Source organism: Athene noctua, chromosome 1 (assembly GCF_965140245.1).
Source record: "Athene noctua chromosome 1, bAthNoc1.hap1.1, whole genome shotgun sequence".
Lineage (NCBI taxonomy): Eukaryota > Metazoa > Chordata > Aves > Strigiformes > Strigidae > Athene > Athene noctua.
This window is the reverse complement of record NC_134037.1, coordinates 82,237,717-82,263,878: the sequence shown is the minus strand read 5'-3', so window position 1 is coordinate 82,263,878 and position 26,162 is coordinate 82,237,717. Positions and strand designations below refer to the sequence as shown.

At 37.2% G+C, this 26,162-nt stretch overlaps 1 protein-coding gene across 3 annotated transcripts in view; it reads right to left on the bottom strand.

The window, feature by feature from the left end:
• Positions 1-26,162, bottom strand: part of FAM120B (family with sequence similarity 120 member B) — an 82,827-nt gene that overhangs the window by 21,085 nt on the left and 35,580 nt on the right. The window contains exons 7-11 of one of the 3 annotated variants that reach the window (XR_012632874.1): positions 20,606-20,812; positions 16,697-16,805; positions 15,330-15,443; positions 11,240-11,297; positions 8,053-9,087 (exon numbers count right to left, since the gene is read on the bottom strand). Coding sequence is in view for 2 of the 3 variants with exons in the window: in XM_074896691.1 (XP_074752792.1) it covers positions 9,075-9,087; positions 11,240-11,297; positions 15,330-15,443; positions 16,697-16,805; positions 20,606-20,812 (501 nt within the window). In the remaining variant the exon portion in view is untranslated. Of the gene's footprint in view, positions 1-7,545; positions 9,088-11,218; positions 11,298-15,329; positions 15,444-16,696; positions 16,806-20,605; positions 20,813-26,162 lie in introns of those variants that run through there. The other 2 variants (XM_074896692.1, XM_074896691.1) reach the window with 2 other exon arrangements.

Here is a 26,162-nt window from a genome sequence, read left to right as displayed (position 1 = left end):
GAGCTTTGGTGCAGTCCCAGCAGACAGACCAAGTAACTGATCAAAACCGAGTATTTTTAGTTTCTTGAGCGGGTTAGCCTTCAGTCAAGCCAACTCCCTGACTTTGTAAACAAAGCATAAAGCAAGTCTGCAGACACTAGTTTTCAATTTGCTATAAAGCACTTCACTACAAATTTTCAGGATGGATGACAACAACATCATTTGACTTCAACTTCTGTGGACACGTGGCCACAAAAATGTCCAAGAGTTAAGTGGCAGACACTGGGTAACATGGGTCTTGCCTTGAATTTCAGTCATTGAAGCTGCAAAGTACTAGCATAGGCAGGACCTACAGCAGATGCGCTATACCTGCAAGTAAAGTCTCTGACAGGGCAAAGAAATGAAACCAGGGCATTAAAAGTCAGTTCACTGGGGGCTCCTGAACAATTGCCTTTGGGACACAGAGATCAGGGGCCATAAAATACAGAAGAATGCTTCTGAGAGCAGATCCCGGAGCCTATGAGAGAGCACAGCAAATGGTGCAGTTGCTTTGCCCAACATCCCCATCAACACGAGGGCTTCAGTGATATGTTAAAGTGCTGCAAATAGAGTCCCCAGCAAAATTTGCTCTGAGGAAGCATAAACAGAGCAGTTCTAACGAGGCTCACGCAATGTTAGGAGCATATTTGTGCAGGGACTGGCAGTGTTTTACAAGCAATTGCAGGTGCCTGATCTTAATGCTAGCAACCGCTTCTTTTTGTCTGTACTGTAGCCAGGACTTGTGAGCGTGAGAGAGATTGAATGCTTTGTAATGAAGGTATATTGTAACATTTCTCTCCAGGTGGCACTTTGTTAACAACAATTAGATCCTGATTGATCTTTGAAGGGCTAATTCTTATGTGGTTTGCAAGGGTCCTACAAGGAGCAAGTGTTGAGTGGGGGCACTTTAAAAGTATTAGAGAGAAAAAAAAAGAAGAATAGCACCATAAGAAATTTGCAATACAATGCCCAAGCCTCCTTTGCATCCCATAGTAATTTGTTCTTATTCCTGTTATTATCCCCTCGGGCACTAATGGTCACTTTATTAATTAGTTGAAAATTGCATTCTAGGTCAAATGGCAGCTTTTTTCCCTCCCATTGTTGCAAATTGCTAGTGGTATGGCCCAGTAAATGGCAGTGTCACTGCAAAATGGGAAAGATCCTTTGCTTTTCAAGATAAAGCCCATGGACCAGCTGCACTTTCCATGACATTTCTAAGCAGAGCATTTCCCCAGGCCTGCTTTTAAGCAGTTAGAAATTAAACAGAACTCTCTGTCATTGTTAAGATTTCTAATCATAGGCTGTAACTGTATTTGCTCTCACTCCCCCCCCCCCCCCCCCCATTTTAATTCTAGCCAAGCCTGTTTTCTAAGGTGCATCTCTGCAGTCCTTAGCCTCATTTTTCAGGAAAGCAGCCAGTGTGTTTAGGTGCCTTCGTTTCTGATGCTCTAATGGAAATACTTTAGAGACATCTGCTTTAGGAGAAGAGGATAGATGCTTAGCAATTTCTGAGAAATAAGGTCCTGTCTGTGGCATCTGAAGTTTGAAACTAAAAAATTACAAATCGCTCTTGAAAATATTTGCTGGCTACATGAATGAAAAAACAGAGCAAACCACAGTCTCAAAAAACAAAATGGGATATTACAGATTTTGTGAAAGTCTTTTGTAAAGAAAACTCCTACTAAGGACAATAGATGTTTAGCCTTTAAACCAGAGGATCAGCCCACCAGAAGTGAACATCAAAGCAGTCTATTTTCCATTAACTACTTTCTGCAGCTTACTGTGCTGGGTGCAATCTGTCATGTGAGTTTGTAGCCCAGCAGTCAGGAAGGCTACCACAAGTCCAAAAGCCTGGGCTAATTTCCCAGCACTGTCAGCCTAATGCATCTAAAAGCGTGCAGTTAATCTGAAGATAGTTGCACAAGCCATCTAAGACAAAATATTAGCCCTTAATTTCTCTTTTTCAAGCAATTCTGGCCTCATAATCTTCTTCTGTAAATTTACCTTTAAACTGATTTATCTCCTCTTCTAGTCCAATTTAAACCCAACAGAATTCGGGATGGGGTGGGGGGGTGGGGGGAAACTCCCTCTGGCCCTTCAGAGATTTAACTGAAGACTATAAAAAGAGTGAGGAAACTTTTTGTATGGGAGAAAAATGCTACAGTCTCCAACAGAAACTTCACACGTGCTACCCTCGCATATCTAAGAAGTACAACTGTCTTGGGGTTGAAAATATTCTTTTTCGAAGCATAGATCATATCCAGCACATGGAAAGACAAATGCATCTTATCCTCCAGCAGGCTGGACACATGCTCTCAAAATTTAAATGCTGCGAGCTGGCACCAGCTGTAGCTCCTTGTGCGCATCACACGGGGCAGTTAACAACCCCCTGAATCACTGCACTCCTGGAGCACAAGCAATAGAAGCTTCTCCCCCCTCCCACCCCCGATCTTAATTTCTAAACCAAGCAGCTATCAGCCTTGCTAGGTTGGGCTCTCTCTAAAGACAGATGGGGGTGTTTATCAGGGAGAGGGATGGTGGATTGATTAAGCAATAACACGTTAGTGTAAACAAATGCACAATAACAAATTTGGGATTTCTTTCCTACTCCCAGCAAGTAAGTGTTAGGACACACAAACTGGCTTCTATTAGCACTTAATGTCTTTTTTCTTTGATGCTTTTTTTTTAGCTTGCTTGGAGCAAAAGTTTCTTACAGCACTATTTGTTGCCAGGAATTAATATAGTAATCAGTAATGCAAAGAAGTAAAATAATTCCCTCCTCAAAATAAAAGGAGGATGAATCTGCAGGTTATTAATTACTTCTTTTGTTTGATCACATCAGGCAACCGTTCAAAATGTAACCTTTATGTAAAGCATAAACCACAGTCACTGTCTAGACTTGCAGAGGCATCACACACAGTTGCAAAATGAGCCTAGATATGTGGATAGTCAATTTAAAAAATCTAACTGCGTTAAGTGTACTGCAACCATGATGGAAGTACAGTATGCCCTAGGTTTCTGAATTGTGTTTAAAACCTAGAACTTTGTCTAGATGCACTGGCCGCCTTCTTAATGCTCTGTGCTGCTTTTCATCAACCGTGTAGCTGCTCTCCCTCTTTTGTTTGGAAATGCAACGTCGCCAGTGGATTTTTTTGAACCTTTCCTACTTGCTCCTTTGTGGAGTCTCCCCTCTGCACAGGGAAGGTAGAACAGAAATCAAATCACACCTACAAAATTAAGGCTTTGTTAAAGAGAGAAGTATTGCAATTTGCCCAAAGATGGTTAAGATTCTGTGTCAGGCTTATCACCATATTTAAATGTGGTGATCTTTCATATGCGTATTACATAACAAGAGGTCTAGCTTTATCACCAGCATGCATCAAACCTGGATAAGCTTTACTCAAATTGAAAACCCTCCAGCAGAATGCAGATCAGAAGGACTAAAGGATCGGATAGGTAATTAAACCAGAGGGCAAAGATGATTATCAAAAGGCAGCACTTTATACACTTACATCCTTTTAGATGAGCTGCATCATCATCACAAATGAAAATTATTCTCAGAAAGTAAATACAGAGCTTGCTGGGCCTCTGCTATTAACAAACAAACAAAACCTTGACTAAAATAAAGCTGGATCTGATAAAGCTAACTCCTGAAGGGTTACCTTGACTTAAATTTTCCAAATGCCATAAATGACATGCAAGTTTCTCATCACTTTTCTAAAAATTATGATTGCTTTCACAGCACAATGACTTTTTGAGCTACCTACAGCATATTTAGAAAACACATCTGAGATCAGAACCGCTCTTACAGTAGTTTTGCTCTTTTATTAATAAGAGTCCAATGGCCAACTGCATGCTTGGCTACCTAATTTTTGAGACAGGGGGCATCATTCTCTATTAAAAAGCCTTCAGTTATCAAGCGTTTTCAGAGGGCTTATATCCAGGATGGGTTTCTGTGCCTAGTATTTCTTGTGCCTTCTAGCATGAAAAAGAGATTAATACACTTGGAATATCAACACATTTTATATCAAAAATAATTCCTAGATTAAGTATATTAACACTGAACATATCTCTTTTTATCTGTGTGACCACCACTAATAATAGGTCATTAAATAAGTGATCTAATGACTAACCGTGGGACAATAGAAAGAACCAGCACAAAGATAAATGCCTAAAAATATTAAATGTTGTATCCATCCCTTGTGTTCTATGTCTCTTCCTTACTTCTCTAGACTTCAGGTTTGTGACTGTGTCAGATTAGCAAATCAAGTCCTTCGTCTCTGAAGGACTGGTGAGTAGTAGTTGCAAATATAAACAATAAGGAGAGTTGAGTCTTTGGGTGATGCTTATTGATGAAACACAATTTTGATATCAAATATGAACACCCAGTGCAGAATGCAACACACTGTGTGGCTGAAATTCTGCAGTCAGAGCAGTTCTTTAGCCACCTCCCCATCTGCAGTATAGAGAGATATGGGAGACAGAACTTGAAATTACTATAGTTGAAGTTCTGCCTGCACTCTGATTACTAGCTTGTTCGAGAGATTTCAGTTGTGCACTACCGTAACTCCTACTTGTGCAATTGAGCAGCACCCAATACAGCATCAGAGACAGTACTTGTATTTGATTTCTTACCTGAACAAACTAATATTCAAGACTATAGGGTTGGGGTTTTTTAATACAATAAATATATATTTTCCTAGTTGGCACAAGCAAAACCAAACATTAGTCCTTAATTTTGTAGTAATAATAAATAACTCATTTAGGCTGGTGAGTCCTCAGAATACTCTGCCAGCTGCCTCTTTGTCTTTTCTAGACAACTAACTCTTCAACTCATCCTGTGTCGTCTTGACTACAGAGCCCTAAGAGAACTACATAATTCCTGGTAAAAAAAATCATAGCCAAGACACTGTAGGTTAAACTTAACAATGTCCTACCTGGGACTTCAAAAGCTGTACAAACCAGTACTAGGAGTATCAGTTGCAAGAACATAATCTTTAACAAATGAGCTTCCATGTTCTGAACCAGCTTCACATTTGTGGTGTGTAATGTTGAAACGCAGTGTACCCAGTAGCCTGGTTATGGGTGAGAAAGATCTGGATGTCAGCTGCAAGGTCTAGGAAAGCAGCGAATGCAAGGTCTTATTGCATATTGATACACAAAGACACTTTGCTGATTGTACTTGTTTTCAGTTTTTCAAGTTCTTTTCAGCAGCAAGTAATCCCACAAGCTGTAGCTATTGTTTTGACACTGTCCAATTACTACGGTAGTTACAGCCAAGTGTTCTGACCACCTTTGCTGTCAGGGCTTTAAAGCCCCCTGCCACGGAGCAGCAAGGCTGGGCTGCTCCACAAGGAAAGGCCAGCCAGCAGCCCAGTGGCAATGCAGGTAGGGCAGTGACCTCACTGGTGAGGCTGCAGCCCCATGGTGCCTGAACAAGAGCAGAGAAGGTTTGGTGACGGTAACCAGGTTCACACAACAGTCCTGTTCATCATCGGAGAAGTCTATGGTGATGAGGGGTCTCCCAGGTCAAACCAGGAAGTCAAGTCAGAAAGGCAAGGGCGGAATCAGCAAGGTGCCAGACTAGACACAGGCACGCCTGCAAAGTAGGTTAGGCAAGGATCAAGGGCAAGGACCTGGGCTTAAATACAACTCTTGAGCCAAGGGACAGAGGCCTCCGATGAGACTTTTCACACAGGTACGTCTTACACAACCACCGGATCTGAGGTCAACCAGCTGCAGGCAGCCAAACCCTTGTGGGCCAGGAGGAGAGCCTGGTAGAGCATCTAGGGCCCCGCCAGCCAGTGGCTGTCAGACATCTCTGTACTGGGACATTAGGAAACGCTGGAGTTTGTATGCTCACCATCACTGAGCACTGTCCTGAGCAACTTCAGCAAGTCTGAATGACCTACATTCAGGAGCAACCTTACCAGGTCATCAAAATGTATCTAGGAGGGCAGCCTCCCCAGACTCACAAAGCATCATGGAATCCCTATGCTCTCAAGCATGATATGCCTATGTGGCATAAACAAGCAAAGGTTTCTGCTTATTTACTGGACTGACCATGCTTCTGTATCACCAAAAGATACTCTCTAAGAAGGAGGCTCTGCATCACAGAGGAATCTTGATCAGCCTTCCTAGGGAAGGAGCATATACTAGCCTGCCCCCCAGCTTAGCTGACAAGAAGGAAGTCAATGTTTAAACCTAAACATGTACACTTTTGACATTTAATTAAAGACCACCTTTGCAAAATAATACCACGTTTGATTATCCTTGTAACTTTGCCCAGACAGCATGGTACAAAAAGATTTGTAGAGCTTTAGCACTGCTGGTCCGCTCCACCTCAGTGCAGCACTTGCTAAGGTAGCAAAGCAATTAAAACTGTAGTTTTCCATTTTATAAAACAGACATAATCTATGTGTTTTGATGCTTACAGTGCCACAGCATTATAAGATTAACTCAGTGTTTCAGTGTTTTCTGCAGTCCAGATTCAGATTCCCAGCCTGATGGTGTCACAAATGAGAAAAGTAATGTAAGATGAAGGACACACAGCAGATAAAAAGGCAAGTTGACAAATGTCTTCCTGTCGGTCACTCTTTCTCTCACAATGACCATGTCACAATTTTTGCTGAGTCACAGTCGATTAAGTTATTGATGTTAATGAATGTTCTCTGAATCCCCTCCCAGAAGGGAAATAAAGCTAATAAATAAATACACAATTTCAGTGAACATCTGATGAAAGGCAGCTACCCTGTGCACAGGCTAGAGAAGACCATTCCTTCACTTCAATTCCACATCTGGTTTTCTTCTGTCCTGTACCCATACAAAGTAACCCCACAGTCCACATATTAAAGAAACCCTATTAGACAGCAATCTTTAAGTTCTTGTATACTATTTCCTTCTACAGTTCATAACCTTTATGGCACTCTGACCAATTTAAAGTTCAGGGAGACAAGAAAGTAGCACCTCAACTCTAAGTTTTGACTTTATGCTTCTGCTTTCAATCTATGATTCCTGGTGGGAAAAAAATCTTTTTGCTTGGAAACAGTAATAAGCAGCTTCTGCTTATGGTCTAACATTAGGAGGAAAAAAAACCTCACGGAGAAGCTAACAATTCTTCAGTAGTCAGGGTAATTATTACCAACAATTCATAACATACCAACAACTAGCACAGCAAGACTACCACTCTAACTGTATTTAACTTTGTTTATTGAGGCCAAGAGAAATCTTTTCTCATATCTAAGCCTGAAGGGGGAATTACCAACAAATTCTGGCACACAGTTACATTCTTTTCAAATACACTATTATACAGCATGAGATTCCTGAAACTAGAGAACTTTCCATAAAGCTCAAACCACATTACTCCAAAAGGGTTGGGGTGCGTGTTTGTGTATGTAAGAAAAAAGTGGTAATACAATCAAAGTCAGTGACAAATCAATAGAAAAAGAAAGCTGGAACGGAAAATTGCACACTGTGTTGTGTAAAAAATTGTGTCTGTTCAAACTTCTAAAAGAACTAGAAATCCTGTATTGCTGCCAATTTATTTGTTTAGCTGAATTATTGCTATATACAGAGCATGAATTAATATATTTATTGGGTTACAAACAGAAAAATACATGCAAGGAAATTATAATATTGAGTTATGTATATCTGACAATATTATTCATTTTGACATAACATGTATACTAAATAGGAACTAAGTTCCACTGACAGTTGATTCAAAGGAGTTACCTGCACAAGGTCTAAGAAACAGTGTTAACTAAACAATAATGGACTAAAACTAACAGAGTGTAAATCAGTAATCACTGTACAATAGCTATAGTACTGCTGAAAAAACAAATTTCAAAATTAGAGCTAAATTTTCTCTTTGGAATATAAAAATAATGCATTTTCCTCATGCTAAACACTTCTAAAAATTTCAAGTGTATTTATGTACTTTTCTAAAAATTCACATATCTCCAAAATAGTAATAAAATTCGTGTGATGTATAACAGACCAGTGAAAATTAACACAGGAGATACCCGATTGCCCTACCTGTACTCTGTCCATTTACTTAGATCTCTTGGGACTACCTTATCAGGATGGAGTAAAATCATGGTGCCACTAATATCTGCAAAAGATGCATTAATGATGTCAACGAGGAAAAAAATTTACTCTGTGTGCTTCAAACAACAACAACAACAGAATGCATTCAAAATGTCTGTTAGTTTCCCCTTGATTTAGAATTTCCTTCAAAATTATAGTTGGCTGAGGCCCCCACTGACACCTTGACTTTGAGGAGAAGACAGATGTAAGGTGTGGCATAAACCTTAAATGTTTCATAAATGACTCACTACATACAGAGGAGAATTCTATGTATTCCAGAAGAGGACTATGCATTTGATTCAGCTCTGAAAGACCCCAAAATAATAGGACATTAAAGCTTTAGCAGTTTTGCATACAGAAACTAATTTCGTAACTTTCTGGAATGTTTTAGCTACCCTTTTCTCATTTTTTGATACTGAGGAACTGTGAAAGTAAGCCGCATGACAGAAAAGTAACATTTTTAAATTGTGATATGATTGTAAACACTTTAGAAGTACCCTTTTCTTGTCCAAGACTGGGCACTTTCAGCCTCATATAGAATAAAGGTTTTACAGAAGAGATGTAATAGTTTTCACAACGGAACCAAATGAATTAATTAAATTTATGTGGTGCAGTCTTCTTCACCTAGGACTGGCCTCTACTTTTTAGGCATAATTTTTGAATGGTCATTTTTCATAACGGTGTCAAACAGGGTTTTTGTAAGTGCTCCAAACAATACTATCTGGAACTTAAAATATATAATAATCATTTCACAACATTCCATAATTTACTTTTCTAAGCTATAGGCTAGAAAAAAATTATACAAAATAAAATGGTACTGAAAATGAGGCATAATAAATCTCTGATTAGAGCCTTCCTACCACTATTTCTGAAATACTGATGAAGTTTTTATGATCTTCAGCATATAGCTTTTCATAAAAATGTATCTTGTTCTCTTTTCCATTTTCATCCACTTGGAGTAATGAGTAGAGTCACCTGGGTGATCTAAAAGACAAACAGTTGTGAGGAGCCAAATAAGACACGTGAACATCCACAGTTTTAGAAGTTATAGCCTGTTGCCATAATGATGCGTTCTGGGTGTAGTGAGTGATCTATGTATTAATTAGTCAGATCAGCACTTATGTTTTGAACCTTAAGTTCTGCAAGTCTTACAAGCATTAAGTTTTACAGTGTCTGCTACTCTCTGTTAGTAAGGGTCATCAGATAGTTTTCAGATGCAAATTTAATTTTCAAATGCTTATAAAACCAAATTATCCTGGCAGTAATACATTAAGAAGCCTAAGACTGAGACACAGTTCCCGTATCAGTAAAATCTAGAATGATGATTATGAGAACTACACTAACAAGATAATAATATTGTTCAAAATAAAACAAAACAATAATCCAAAAGAGTGGATTTTCCAACATGATAAACATTAAGGCCACAGCTCTCTGTGTAAAAACAAAGTTTTGTCCATGTGCAACACCACTGACTTTGCTGTTTGGAATAGTCATCATCCTCAATAACTAAACATGGTCTTACAAAAATCTACAAACTCTATGAAATTTCAAAACTTGCTCTTAACATTTTCCCTCTATCTTTGGTCATCCTCTTTTTCTGCTGCTCAGACTTTTTTAAGAGCAGGAACAGGATATGAGGCTTTCCTTTTTCTTTCATCATATACCTCCCATATGAGAAGGAGAGAGGTTATTATACAATTTCATGTACTGATAATGCTGAAGTACAAAACTAAAGATACTGTGATTTCAGAGCACAAACAGATGAATCAGTTCCATAAGCATCCATTTGAGCCAACTCCCTTCAAAGATTGCTAGAAACCTAAGAAAAGCATGAAATTATTGAAGATTACATGGATGGAGATGATTTTCCATTAGGTTTAGATGCAGATCAGTAGAGATAAACACAGTTCTAAGTGTGTCACCCACTTTCTGTGTGACATAAGTGTTGCTGACACTTTTTTCCTCTGGTATAATTTTTACACGTCATGATTTAAAATGTGGTTTCTACATAACTACCTAATTTTTTTTTTCCCCTGAAGACAGTAATTAAGTAAAGTATCTCTGTTTATTTTCAACTGAATGGGTATGCAAATGGAAGATATAAAAACTTGTTTTAATCTCTAAAGCAGTTTCTTCAAAAATACAGGTAATGACTTGAAGAAGGGCTTTTGTGGTACCAGTTTACCAATATGTGATCATGTGGGTGCTGTTAAAAATTGCATGTGGTCTGTTATTTTACATTTCTTTAGTGTTATATTAACTTGATTTAAAATGAATTAATGGTATAATTAAAGAAATACATACATCACTGAAATTGAATCACAACTACATCAATTTTAAAGAAATAATTCTGAAGATAAGTGTTTAAATTAGAATTTGGGACAGGAGAAAATACTTAGTTTTTATAAATATTTATTATAGAAGTAAAGCATGACAGATTCTTTTTCTCCTCAGCAGTGATGTGGTTCACTCCATAGAGTCAGCTGAGATAGACAGAAGAAGCTGATTACCTAGAAGTGCCAGAAGTAATAGCAATTTTTGGCTCTTGTGAAAAAAGTGCTGCATTTTACAGGAAGGTCATTTTGTTCCACTGATTGATGATGTTTACATCAATGATTACATGTTTCAAACTTTTCAAGAGGTTTCAGTAACAATGGTATAACCCTTAAGATAACGATATAATCCAAAATTAAGACACAAACCACCATTCAGGATGGATATGCCACATTATTCATAGGGAGCAAACTCTTGTAATATCCACAGCTATAACAAAAACATGTAAAACTTACAGTTTAAGTCTTAAAATTTATAGTCAGGAGTATCTAACAATGTTGTAAAAACACTTCAGACTTTCCAGTGTCAAATGGACAAAACGATGTAGCTATACTGGGATGTCAGTGTGCTTCAGCTAATACCTTTACCTTAAGTTTTAGTGATTCTGGTCTTATAGCAAGCTTAGATCTAACATGACATGATTAATAAGCTGAATAGCCTCAGCTGTGAGTGATTTCCTCTGCAGTCACATGGTTCAGTTACTCTGTGACGTTCATAAAAAGAGGCTCTCATAGACAAAAATTATCTCAATGGTAACTATCCCATCATCTCAGTTTGCTACCTGTACACATGTATTCTTTACCGAGGAGGAAAGTGAAATCTTCTCCTCCGACTTGGATGTTCCAATCCATATTCTCTACCTGGAAGGAGTGGAAAGGAATTAAATATTTTAATATTAAAGCCGGAAAACAAGAGCTTATTCAGGCAGTCTGCAAGAAAAACTACATTTATACAAAAAAAGAAACATGTCTCTTGTCTCTCTCCAGTTGGTGTATAATTATGGCTCGTATTTTGAGATGTTGGAGGATAAAGTCCACAGTGGCATTGCTCTTAAAGCTCTTGGATCACCGTAACTTTTAAGTCGAGTCCAATTAATGGGTTATGATAGTGAATGATACAGGTCATACATACACTGGTTAGTAGAACAGACTGTGAATTCAGGAAAGGAAAATACACTATTTAGAACCAGACATAAGCTATATTAACAAACATTTTCATCCTGGTTTAAGTATGCCTGTGTACAATACTGCTTTAGTTATAAGCAAAGTAGTACTCAAACTGTAAATGAAATTTTTTTTTTCAGCACCAAAGTTCTACCAAGTCCCACCTACATTACAGTTCTATCAAAATCCTGTTAATCAGAAACGTGCTTGAACACAGAGTATGCAACACAAGTGTGGAAGCCTTGATTAATAACTAGCAAATGAAAACTTGTTACAAACTCAGATCCTTCAGTATAGTTGTATTATGTTTACATACATGATTTACAATGTGCTAAGACTGCATGTACACTTCTGATGCAATTATGATACATTCCATGAAGAAATGGGACTCTGGATAATGCCCTTTTGTCTTGGACAGAAGAGTTTCTCTGGAGATGTGTCTCCAATAACTCTGTTTTTTCCATATCTTTCCTTGACACTCGTCTTTCTTTTCCCCTGAAAAACTGCTTTCAATTTTCCATAAAAGCTTTTCTCCAAGACCTTGTTTTTAAAGGAAAATAAATTCCTTTTGAAAAAGTGGTATTTTCTAAATTGAATTCTTTAAAAAACAAAAGCTGCCCATTTTCCTTTTTTCTCTTATTTTCCAATAGAGAGGTGGAAGAAAAACAAGGCAAAGGTGGATGGAAACAAAGAAAGCAAAACTATTTTTCTGAAGAGAACATAATTTTCTTAGGCAGAATATAATTGACCCCCAAATCCAACAACTTTTAAATGCAAGTGTGAAATTGTCAAAATGCTTCACTATTTCCCTATCTTGCTGTTTATGATTCTGATGGTAGATGACTGGTAGCTGAAATTGCCATCTATTACTTCTATTTTCTGACAGCTCTTACTCATTACATCCTCATCCCCTCTATGTGTCCATCATACAGAGAGTTCTGATGTTCACCGTATCACTGGCAGAAATTCTATATCCTTACCAACATCTTTCACTATTTCTAATGTATTAGTGTATCCTTGATTTCAACCATTCATGTAGCTGTTACAACCAGTCCCACAGACACTCCCCTATCTCCTTCCCTTACCTTCAGCTCACTTTTCAGACAGGTTTTCAAATACTAGTATGAAAACCACTGTGCAAATCACTGAAATTTTTAAATACAGCTATAAAAGTATATAAGACGACAGATAAGGTTAGACTTTTTTTTTTCCTATCTTTTGTGTGTTGATTTAGATCTAGGTGGTAGTTTATTTGCTATGACAAACAATCTCAGTGTTTATCAGTTGAACTGCTGAAGAAAGTGACAGACACATGATACTCAATAGTGATTTCCACAGTTCTTAGTGCTCAGTTATTTTTAGCTATTTGTAGAACCAGGTAAAAATGTGATTCAAAACAATATATTAGTAGTCTTAACTGCTAATTAATGAAGTTTTGTCTACCAACAGGCATGTGCTGTGGTGTTTCTGCCATGAACCTAGATTCCGTAAAGTCATGCTTTACTACAGACATCTACGCTGCATCAGGCAAGACTTATAAACTCAAAGTACACAGATTACGAAGTGCTGCAATGCAAAGTTTTACAACTCAGTAACAGAAGCCTAACCTTAGTTTTAAATTAGATACCTACAATCTGTTAAACCAGCATCAGAGTGCTGAATAGGAAGTCTTCTAAATTAACAAACAAGAAACACTAAGGGAAAATCTACCTTCCTGTGAGGCTTAGACATCCTGCTCTGAGTTACATGGATGCACTCTCCATCTATGACATAGCCAAGAGATTTATGAAGAGAACTTTAAATAAATAAATAGAATCAAACCAAAACAAAAAACCCTCGTAACTCCAGAAAACCCACAGCTGAATTCCCTTCTCTCGAAATACAGACAGAGGATGAGATGTTAATTACAACAGATCAGTGGTTAGTATTCATCATAAAATGAGGGATGCCTAAACTCAATTCTTGGTCTGCCTAAGGGCATTCAAACCATCATCTCAGAGAAATACCAGTGCTTCTTAGGTTTGTGCTTTCTGGGTGGAGGCACTCTTTCCTTCACTGTTGAAGTTGAGACATTGTTATGCAATTCTTAAACATTAACTGATAAGAGAGAGCAAAGGTTGCCTAATCATTAGGTACACTCCTGACACAGAAGATATGGGTCCCGTGGTTACTGTTCCATTACTTTTTAATGCATTTAATCCAATTATTTATATATAACATGCAACAGCAAGAACCATAACAGTATACCACGGGAATGTATATAAAGAATGGGATAGAGAGATATCAGTAATATTACTATGAAGTATTATCATGTAAACTATCATGGAACACAAAGTCACTACTTTTTTCTTCTTTTTTCCCCTCTTTTTGGTAAAACACACACATGTAGCAGAGACAACAGCTACGTAATGAAGCAACCCAAATACCTGTCTTAGTATTAGCAAACTTAGGCAGAAGAAACTTTGTCAAAATGAGTCATCTTGTCAGATCAGTTTAAAAGGACCTCTAAAACATTACAAGGCTGTTTTGTAAGGACAGATATATTTTCCCAATAAATCCATTTTATTATAACAGAGGCAACTTTACTGCATTTATGGATTTTAAGAGCATCCTGAGGGTAATAAATAGGGCTACTGTAGAAGACCAAGATGTCTTAATCATGTTACTGAAACATATTTATCATACAGTTCAGCACAATTACTGTAAAAACATACTTTGTGGAATATATCTAGTTGTAAGTGTTCTGGTGCTGGCCAGAGATGACCTGACCCCTGAATAGCAGTCTTCTTGAGATGGTCATAGTAACGGTGACCAGTTTTCATTCTGCTCACAGTCAGCATACACACTCTGTAATTTAGCTTTACATTTTACACACATGATCAAACAATATTATCCGTGAATCAAATGATAGTATCTCACTCTCAAGCATACAACAGTGGTAGCTGAAACACATTAAAGACTTCATTTATTTATTATTTATCCTCCCTAATCACATCATCAGTCTTCTTTGAAAACCTCACCTGGAAAAATACAAGAAATGTTGGCTCTGCAGACTTAATAAAAATGTTCTTTCTTAGACACTTCTCTTCCTTTTGCTTATTTTCTTTAATCTACGTGTATATGCTTTAACTCATAATAATGAGGAAGTAAAACTAAATTATGTAATCTCAACAATTTTATTCACAATGATGCTTCACTGAAATGCCTGTTGTGTTCAAGAAGCGAGAGTGGTGAATGATTTAAGATTAATGCCAAGACAAGATAGAACTTGCATTTGTATTACTTAGCTAATGGTCTGGAAGCTTAGACCCTAATCTAGAAAACCACTTAAGAATGTGTTTAACTTTATTCATATGCTTCAGTGTTTTGTTGAAGTATGAACTAAGATCTGCAGCTAAAGACCACTGACAGACATTTCTGTGCAGCTGTGCCAATTTGTTTTAGAACTATCACAATTTTAAACACCGTTCATCTGAGACCAAGCACAGAAAGCTTAAATACCACATGAAAACTTTTTTCTCAGAACACTGTGAGTACAACTCCAGATTAAAATGCTACACTCTATTTCACCTTGCAGAGTTAGTTTTTGCAAATGGTAGTACACAACTGTAACTGATGCAAGTTTTGTTACTGACTGCTGTGGCCCCAGGGTAACTGCATATAGACACAGAGCTGTTATACTGTTGATAGAGACAATTTCAAACACACACACGTGCATGCATTTTTTACCTTGTGGTTGAGGATTTCTCCATAGGAAGCCCCTCATCTGGTTATGATATGGAGGAACAAAAGAACTTCTGTGTGTTTGCTGAAACCTGGGATTAAATTCTCTTTGTTGTGTTCCTGAAAAATAGTATTCACTAAGCAACTCTGACTGTATATAAGATTAAATGAAGAAAAAGAGAGACATCATATTCTTTTTCAGGAAACAACACTTCTTAGTTTTATGCCAAAATACTTATGCATAATTATGATTTTTCCAAACTAAAGTCAGCCTAATAAGCATGGTTCTTGTCCTTATTTCCATCTATGCACATCATGATTACAAGCTGTTAACAAGTGTATTTAGAAACCAGATCAAAATTTTATGACACAGATTTGGAGACTGCAGTCATTAAAACAAACCAGAAATCTCTGTCCAAATTGGAATCACAAATCATAACTAAAATGGTTAAGTACAGCTCTCAAGCAATAGCAGATGCTAACAAGGTTTGGTATCATAAATCACCAACAGATACCCTTAGTTTTGAATGTCCACCACCAGTATGGTGTAGTGCCACATCAGAGGTATTGCTGTCACATAATGCAAAGTATTGAACTAGCAGAAAATCATTCTGTTGGCTTTAATTTGCTCAAGGAATTCTGAAGGCGTAATTTTTATCCTCACAGACATTATAACTGATCAGGTCTTAAGCAGGTAATAAACATAATACCATCATAAACACTGACATTCAATGTGAATTATGTAGAAGTCTCAAAAGTCCCAACATTCAGGCTGATCTGTGAATGATGCTAAAAACCTGTTAGATGTTCCTCTCCCTGAAAGTCAGGCAGATCAGGTGGGGAAAAAAAAAGTCTTTAGTAAACCAAGCCATAAAGTTGGGCGAAAAAAGTGCAAGGACTTAAGCAAAAAACCACCCATTCTCCAGGTTGCCCAAAATCTTTTTTGTATTTTGAACTATATCAGTCAGTCCAATAAGGAGTATTCTCTCTTCAGTGCCTCACTCAAGATTTTCAACTAGCAACATTAAAATAGCTCCCCTGAGGGAAAGGACAAAAATCTAATTCCTCCTATAAAAATAACTTCAGCCACTGAGCAAATAGCAGTGATGTTTCTGTCAGTGAATGATACTTTATTTACTGCACATATCTCACTAACTATGTAGCCAGATGGAAATACTATTTTATCCAAACTTGAGTAATCAAATTCACATGAATTTCTAAAATATTTCTTAGATATCTCCTTTGGTTTCTTAGAGAAAGACCTTACAATTTACCTAGGTTAATGGGCTGCCTATGTAAAAGCTGCTGCTGTTGAAGGATACTTCAGCTCATCAGTACATTGACTTTACTGAGAAAATTAACACAATACCAACCTGTGATAAATCCATTCCCTCTTGGTCTGCTCTGTATTATTCTTTTCTTCGCCATACAAACCTTGCAAATTAAAGACTTCAGATTCTGGAAGGGTGTATACAAAGATTCCTGCAGGCAATAGGGTTAAAAACCAATGACTGTTCTGTTTTTCCTTCTTCAGGTGTAGTGCAAATCAACCACATATACAGCAACTAAAACAATTTTGTCATGCATATGTGAAAATGGTAGATCTTATTTGCATTTTTTTCAGGAAACAAAGTTCAAACATTTCATATTCAAAGTGGATCCTTGGAGGGATGAGTAGGGGTGCAGAAGGAATGTTTTCCCCTTTCTCAGTGAAGTTGTTTTTTATTCTCTGCTCACATCTGTAAATCACTTGCTTTCCTATTCTATTACTTTGCACCTGTAGATATACTTAACTAGATTTCTATCAGCAATACCTCAGGCAGAGATGGTTAAAGCCTCCAGATAAGATTGATGAACTCATGGAAAACACACCAGTGAAACTCAAAGTATCTTAATCGCATAAATTAGAAACAAAACTTAACACAGTAGTAATACATCAGCCCCAAATCCTGACTGATAAAATATAACCAAGTCTAAAGTGAAATGGGGGAGTTAAATAAAAATGTTTACCTTGTGGTGTGATCAAAAGTTCTACTGTCAAAAGGACAAGCTGAAGCTATTTAAGACACAATACTAAGAGATGTGATATATACTTAACTTTCACTGATTTCAGGGAGCTTTGAAGAAGTGTATTTTTTATTGATTTGTACTGGGCATGTGGGTAGTACACATTGAAAAGAATTATGAAAAGACAGATTTTAGAGCAATAGTGTAATTTCTGATTTTCCTAAAACTGAACTGAGCTTTAGAGGATGACAATTCTCCAAGGCAGAGGGGAGAATATTACAGGATAAGGTAAAAATTCAACAGGTGGCAAGATTGCAGCAACTAGAGAGGTTTCCTAAATTAGAGGTAGAGTCTGAATCCCTGAACCTTCCTGAAAACTTCCCTAGCACATTTTTTGAGTTAACAAACCTCTTTATAGAGCCTTAAGCAAAACCCACAGATTTTTTTTTCCCCACACAAACAGAGTACAGTCTGTGAAGAACACTCACTAATGGGAGAAACCTTCCGTTGTATTCTTGGGACAATAAATTCAGAATGTGTTTATGAAGTTTGGATGAAAGGCATGATCAGAAAAGGACAAAACATATCACCTCTGATGACCCCATTAGGTAATTCTGGTTTTATTTTAAAAAATTGATCATGAACTTACTCATTAGTGAGAAGCACAATAAAAAGGCTAATAAAGTGATAATATCATTGTCTCACTGCTTTATGAGACTATTATGTCCATTTTTCTGTATTGATAAACAAATTAGTATGATTACTGTTACAAAAAACAGAGAACTAGCATAATATGAGCTGAGCATATTTTTTAAAAAAGCAAGATGGCTCTACTTTTGATTCTTATCAGAAGCTTTCTATTCTTTATCTTTAACAGCTGCTAGGCTACAAAGAGCTGAGCTACACAAAAACTCGCCCACAAATATATCAACTGCATTTAATTTATACAGTTTTTTCTTTTTGGTACAAGAATCTGTGGGAAGCAAACCCTAAAATGTTCAAAATCTCTGGTATACATGTAAATATTGAACCAAGATTGCATTTCTACTGTAATTTTCATAAAGCTATTAACTGTATTTAAGCCCATCATAATCAAAACAACACTGATTCTGAGATCTCCTGAACTTCCTGAAGTAATATAACTGTCCAGATCATAGAGAAGGGACCTTAGGAGTTAGGAGACAAGTACCAAACACCAAAAGGTGTAACTTTTTCCTATTACTTATCTTTTCTATGACAAAACATCCCATGTAGAATAGCTTTTTTCTGAATACAATGCTGTTGCTATCACCAGATTAGATTTATGGTGCTCAAGAGTAGATTGTTAACAAACAAGTGCTGAAAGACCTTGTCTTCCAGCAGTACTTTAAACTCTGCCAGGAACTAGTACCAGTTTTATTTATTAAAGTTGAACTTAGAATAATAGGAAAAAACAATCACATATGCTTGTTGCCTTGTCAGTATCCCCAGCTAAACTGGCATCTCTTGGCAATTCTCCCCAAAACAGATTCTTGCCTCAAACTGATAAGCTGGAATGTATTTTATTAGTCTGGGAGCTCTCTCTGCCATATATGTACCATAAATGTGTACCTAAAAAAGAAAAAGATACTTAAACTACTCTAAAAACTCACAGGGATAGACTATTTTTCCCCACAACAGAACAGTTTATCTGGGGTTTGTTTAAACTACAGTATCAGGCTTTAAAAAACCGTAACCTAGATATTTTAGTTGCTCAAGCAAATTTCCAACTCTGTTCTAGGGATTTAAGCATCTTCTTTCATCTTCTTCCTTCTAAGACGGGTTAAAATATAACTTTAACCTGATGATATAAAGATTTTCAAATGTTAGCTATACATTTTGTACAGATTTAGAAACATATTGTAGAAGTTATTCACTGACCTGAATACTACCCAAATAGAAAAAAAAAGTATCAATTTCACACAGATCTGCATAGTTTTACACTTTTCCATTTATTCTTTAGACCCTCTGTTGTTCTGCAAAAGTCCTACATGAAAAACTGGACGAACCACCGGCCCAATTCAAAATCTACTAAAATCAATGGACCAATTAATGGGAAACACAGGATTTGGATAGAGGCTATAGTCCTAATCATATGATTGATTCCGTATGGAAAGGATTATCCTCCTCCTCCACGCTGAAAGCACATACATTCCACCTACCCACATACGTTCCACTCATCACTCCAGATCAGGATGGTATGTAATTGGACACAAAATTAGAAAACTAACTATACAACAATTGGTATTGAATGCATGAGATCAAAATCATTTAAAACCAAAACCACTTTTCTCCGCAATCACTTATTTATTTCTACCTCAAGTGATCTACGTAACAGCAGGTAAAAACATCTCAAAGGTAAGATTTTCAGAAGTAATTAAATGGTACAGGATTTTCAGTTCCACATTGAAAAGAGACACATTAATCGAAGGTCTTTACACAGATGAGCACAGATCTACCTAAGCATCTCTTTACATATTCTGTGCTGGTGAGGCACAAGCCAGGTCTGGTCCGGGGCTTCACTAGTGCATTAATACACTACCTCTGAGCCTAGACATGATGCCACCCTAATGCATCAGATATGGCCCATATCCAGCAAGACTGCCTTGCCTGGGCAGACATAGTTTAAGTCATAATGGTTTTCTGGTAACATAGCATTCAAATTGTACAAACCCCCCAGCTTCTGAAAAGTGGGACTGAGAATTAAATAAGTACTTAGAGATACAGGAAGGTACCTGGTGAGTTCTAAAAGAATACCTAGATATATACCCTCCTCCGATTTCTAGTTCCTCTTTGAACTCACCAAAACTTCAACTCAAACTTTAGGTTCCTTAATATCTTTTAAAAATATCACTCTGAAACACTTTAAAAGTTATACCCAGTATTCTTATTTACAGACATTCTTAACATGTTGCCTAAAATCCTGCAGGAGAAAGACCTCATTAATATCTTAACACTAGAAAACCATTACAGGCTCTTTCATGTTTTGAAACTGACAACTGTCTTGACACTTCCTTATATTATCTTCTGAGTAATGGAAACAAAAATAAAGGCAAAATTAAAGCTTCCTTCATAGTCTCAGTATTTCTACCTTCTTAGGGTTTTTTTGGCAGAGGATGAAAAAGGAATAAGGAAGAGAGGAAAAATACAAAGGAAGGGGATCAGTGTAAACATGAATATTAAAACAACAAACAAACATCGACAGGTACATTTTTTTCAAAGAATACAGAACTGTCTAAGAGGATGCGATTACTCACATTGCTTTCCAAAAGCTCTTCCAAAGAGCAACCTCGGTGTGACTGCTGGTATTTTTCTTGAAAAAGTTTTCCATCAAACACTTCCCAAGGCATCAAATCATCCATTCTGAATGGAAAGCCACAGGCACTATTGGCCATAAGCAAAGTTGTAAGGCCACGAACAAAGACGGCACCAAGATGTACAGCTCTGGAGTCCACTTGTGCAAGCTGTTAACACGCACACACACACAAAAAAAAAGGTAGGCCTCACAAATCAGGAAATACAAGGAATTTTACCATCACATATAATCAAGTGACCAGCAAGGCAACTGATAAACATTGTCACTGACAATGATGGTCCTCTACCTCACAGCAGAATTCATCAAAGGATTCTGTATCTGTATCTTATTCAATAAAGTGAAAGAAGTGAAGTCTATGTTAACAAATACAGCATCTCAAGTTTTTAGGATAGATACATTCAAAATGAAAACAGAAAGACAAAATAAATGGCTATTCTCCATAGCACTTCTCAAGCATTAGCAGTTCCCCAGAAAGAATTCTGTTAGTGGAATGCAAAAAATGAACTGGGAGTATAAAAGGATGTGTATGGTGATCCACTGACCTTCCACAGTTTGATCAACCAGGAAAGGTTACAGCACTTAAGAGTTCATTTAAATTATAATATTTGACAGAAAAAACCCAGAAAGTTTATTGAGCCCAGGCTTTTATTTTAAACACTCTAAAATGTCCTCTGACTGTAGTCTGAAAGTCAAATTATTTCACTCCAGCATGGATGTCTCCAGAAGTAATACTGCAATGGTATGACAACATCCAGAAAATGCAAAATGAGAAACTCAACGAGACAATTAGAACTCATGGCCAAAATAAACTTGATGGGTGAATTTAACATCCTGCTGTGACAGAGCGTAGCAAACTGTAAAAGCCTTGAATCCAATATGGAGAAAACTATAATTTTAAGTATTGTGTAAACAGCACAAAGCTCCTCAGTGGGGAGCGCCTTTTCCACAGTCTGTACCAAAGCAGTCTGTCAAGACCAAGAAGGATTCATAACAGTGTGACCATCAATACTGTACTCTGTGGCAGCTGCTGTACCCTTACAGTACAGTTTTCCTTACAGTATAAGTTATACCAGGAATGGAACAGCATCTAAAATAGGCCAGAACAGAAAGGACAAAAATGTGGCTCAAATTTGTTGTAGTCCTAGCTCCCTGAAGAGCTGTGAATGTTTGTCTGAAATGCAACGGAAAGGGTTGGCCCATTATTACTAACAGTAATGTCTTACATCTTGAAAGATCCCCAAAAGACTTAGAGGTATGCATATACACCATCAGTGTCCCATTAAAAAAAATTACAAGTAGTAGCAGACAACATGAAATGTTGTACTGATAGATCAGAGCTTTTTCCTCCTTCAGGTCCACATAACAAACCCAAAAAACCTTTGCTAGCAATATGGAGCTACAAAACTTCTTCCATTAGAGACACACACAATATACCATTTGGAGAATATAGCTAGAACCTGGTCAAGGATTTAGATTTTCTGTATTATTATGCAATGAGCTGAAGTCTATTGACTAATTTGACTATGTGAAACTAGGTTCTGTGACAGGGTTCCCTGTAACCACAGACAAGGAGCAGTAGGGTTCTGTTAAGCTGACTTGAAGATATGAGGTGTACCTTCACTGTTCTACAGTGCAAAAGCAAAAGTGGACCTAGAGATGATGATGCAGACAAAAGGTACTAGGCAGGGTAGTCCAGAGCCCTCCGGGAAGAACTTCTTCTGCATCTAGTGATTCCTGGAAAGGCATCAAGCTGGCCACCAGGGCACTGACCCAAGATGACACTCAGTACTTGAAATTCACCCAATACAGACAATTGAAGATAACCACTGACATCCAGACAAATGCCAACGACACAAGCTAATCTGAGCAATCATCTAGAAAATGAAAGGCCCATTCTCTTCTGACTGACACTTCATACTTAAGGAAGACCTTCTTCTCCTCTGTCTTTAAAATAAAAGTATTTTCAGTATGGAATCAGGCTACTGAGTTTCAGGAAGTTATTGCCTCCAGATGTAAGCTATCATTTTGCCAGCTGAGACTAGTAACTACATGCACACTCATAACTGTCTCTCTTGCTGTGGCAAGTAAATCAGGTTTTTGCAAACCATTTAACAATGCTGAAGGGTACCTGAAAGAGGAATGCAGTTTAAGTGAACCAGTATTATTTGTACTAAAGTAGACTGTAAGAGTGCACACAGCCAGTTATCATGTTGCAGCTGATTCTTACATTGCACTAACCAGATTGTTTCTGATCACCTAATCAGATCTCAAGATCTGCTAAAGAAATGAGTCCACATCATTACAAGCTTTAAAATGGAATCTGCTTGGTTTGTGATCACAAAGTAAGACTTTATGAGCAGAAAGTACAAAGAGTAAGAACGGCTGGGAATCCTCAGAATTCCCTTTTTTTTCAGCAAACTAATCCAGCAAGGGAATTCTTTCAAAATTTATGCACCCTGGTCTTGTCCTCAATGAAACAATAAATTGAACTTTAAATAACTTCAATAATATACTTCAGAGCACTTTGACAAGTGGTAAAGTTTTGCTCTTAAGCTATAAGGAAAATGGACATGTCAAGCTACAATGAGCAGTAGAGGCCAAGAGTGATAGTAGCACATCAACCAGCTGCATCATACTTGGCCAAATTTATGTAAATATGTTTTATACCACTAACAGTCTCTATTATACATCAGTACAAAACAAGACTGAAATTCACTGTCATACAAATCAGTATCTTCTGTCACTGAATTATCAGTAATGGCTGATAACATCAAAAGATTTAATTGCTGAAAACAAACTGAAGAATAACAAAAACAAGTATAATGAAATGAAGAATAATGAAAACAAGTATAATGAAATGAAGAATAATGAAAACAAGTATTTAAGCTGCAGAAAGAAAACAGTAAATGCTGTCATCTGCAGCACACAATTTTCCACTTTCTAATTTAATGGCTGTGTACTATACAACTATTAGTTCATACCTTTTTGTCATTTACTGACAAAGATGTTTTTACTGTATTTTTTAATCCCACTGGTACCAAGGATGTAAAACAACTGTTAGAACAGATTACTAATACTATATGTGAACACTGGATGCCATCTAGGCGATAAGTCTTAAAATAAAGCTTTTATATCTTTATTTTATTCTGAAAACCCTAAGCGTAGACCCAACACAAATATGTGATTAAACCAGCTTTCTTCAGTAACCTTTTTCAAGTTAGTGCAAAACAAATGCATACGTATTTGTAGAACAAGTGTCTAAATGAGAATTTGAAAAATTTTGCTTTTCATGGTGATGCACAAATGGTAAAATACAGAAGAGGACTTTGAGTGCTGTCTCAAGCTGGAGATCGATGCAGTACCGCAACTGATGCTGATCTCCACTTCTGCCTATGTGAATATGAAGTCTGAGCCACCAATACAACCCTAGCTGTGCTCTTTTCAACTACACTTGAGACATACTGGTTAAAAAGATAAAATAATGTTGCTAGTGACAGGTTTTACAGGTAGAAGACTTAACTGTCTAGGGATACTAGAACTTTCCTAAAACACTAAAGTATTGGGGGGGTGTGTGTGTGTGTGTGTGTGTGTGTGTGTATGTGTGAATATCAGGTAAGGTTTGCTTTTTAAATGGAAATCAATATTGGCAAGACCAAGGCAAGAACTATTAACAGTGATTTCTTTATTAAAATAAGACAGGAAACACATTCACTAAAGGGTAGTTTCTATTTTCCATGTCGGGCAATGAAAAACAAAGAAAATGAAAGCACAGTGAGTCTATAACAATGAGCCTGTGCACATGGCAAACCACAGACTTGCTTTGCCATGGGAATGCTCACAACTGCTTGGTGTCTGCAATGCAAAGACGTCATGATGAGGAGAAGTGGAAAATTCCAAAAGAAAGGAAGGCTTGCCTTTCAGGGCATTACACCCTAGAGATTACTTCTTATTGGAAATTGTGTCTGTTCTTTTTACTATTTTTATAAACTTAGGACCCCAGTGAATCATGTGAGATACACCCCTGTGATCCCGCTGCTGCTACTCCTACCACCAGCTGATGACATCTGTGTGAGAGAGACAGAGAGTGCGTGAGAACTGCTCCTCCTGCATCAGCTGCCTGCGCTGTGCCCCTGCTGCTGCTCCTACCAACAGCAGCTCCCCACCATCTCAGCTTTTGGGGAAAAATATTATTTTTCCTATTTGCCAACACTAACTGAAGACTGAGAAGAGAACTCAAAGTTCACAGTCCTCTAGTACCACTGCAGCACAGGTTACTAATATTGTGTTTAGAAGGCCTGAGCTGAAGTGGGTAATCCCACTTGAAAAGACTTAGAAAAGTGTTACAGTGCCCACTTTATTAATGTATAATATTTTTTTCTAACAATTTGAGAAATATTTTTGCTAGAAGATCCATCATCATAGACTTAAATCATACCATGACTTTTTTTCTGTGCTAGAAACACAGGGCTTTAGCCCGTGGATCACAAGTTCAGGCTGATCTCTGTGCTGGTGTGCATCCTCATTGACCACAGAAAGACGCTTTGCAAGAAGGAAAGTGTTTGCTCACAGGAGCAGTTTACAAATCTAGACCCAGAGACTGTATATTCTGCTCAAGAGTTTTTACTTCAGGAAGGAAAATACATGGATCTTGTATATTAAATGCAAATTTCCAGGTCAAATTACATCTAACTAAATAATAATTAAAAAATAATCAGCGTGTAAAAAGACCTTTATGTTTTAAGGAAATGCTACTACTCTTCTGAGTCTTCTTTGTGGATTCAGAAGTGACTTTTTGATAGAGGTGTAAACTTTATGCTATGCACTTTGAAAGCTGAACAACCTATTTTCAGGAACTTACTAAAAAGCCCCACAACTCCTTCATCACTCTACTGAGTTCAGAGGGTTCAAATTCTGTTAAAAAGATGAATAGGTTCTACCACACTTGAAATGTGAGGGCAAGTATCTGAATGTGCCAGATGTCAGCAGATACAAATGAAGGCCAGAACCACACCCACTGGCAAAGTCACCTCAGTATCTTAATTTCTAGAAACCAAGGAGAAAGGTAAAGATACGGTAATTATTTTACAATTCTTTACTTGTGCTGCTTTACACATCATCTGTGCACAGCATCTCAACGCACTAAACACTACATTTAAGAACTGGTTCCTTTAGTAGGATTTTCAACAACATTCTGGAAACACACTTTTTCAATGAAAAAAATTTGTATTAATAATTGTTACTTAGGTTAAACTTGTTCTTATGCATTTAATTTTTCTCCTAATCTGTTGCCCCATTCCTGTGGTTGTGCTGAATAGAGAAGATATGACTGTGGCTAACATTTAAAAAGAAATAACTTAAAATTACATGAGGCATTTCCTCCCCCCGTTCCCCACCCAATCCACACTGTTATAAAAAGGAAAACACAACATTCAAGGACAGGTTGGTATTTGCTAATTTCTAGTTTAAACTAATCAATTGAAGAACAATAATTAAAAATC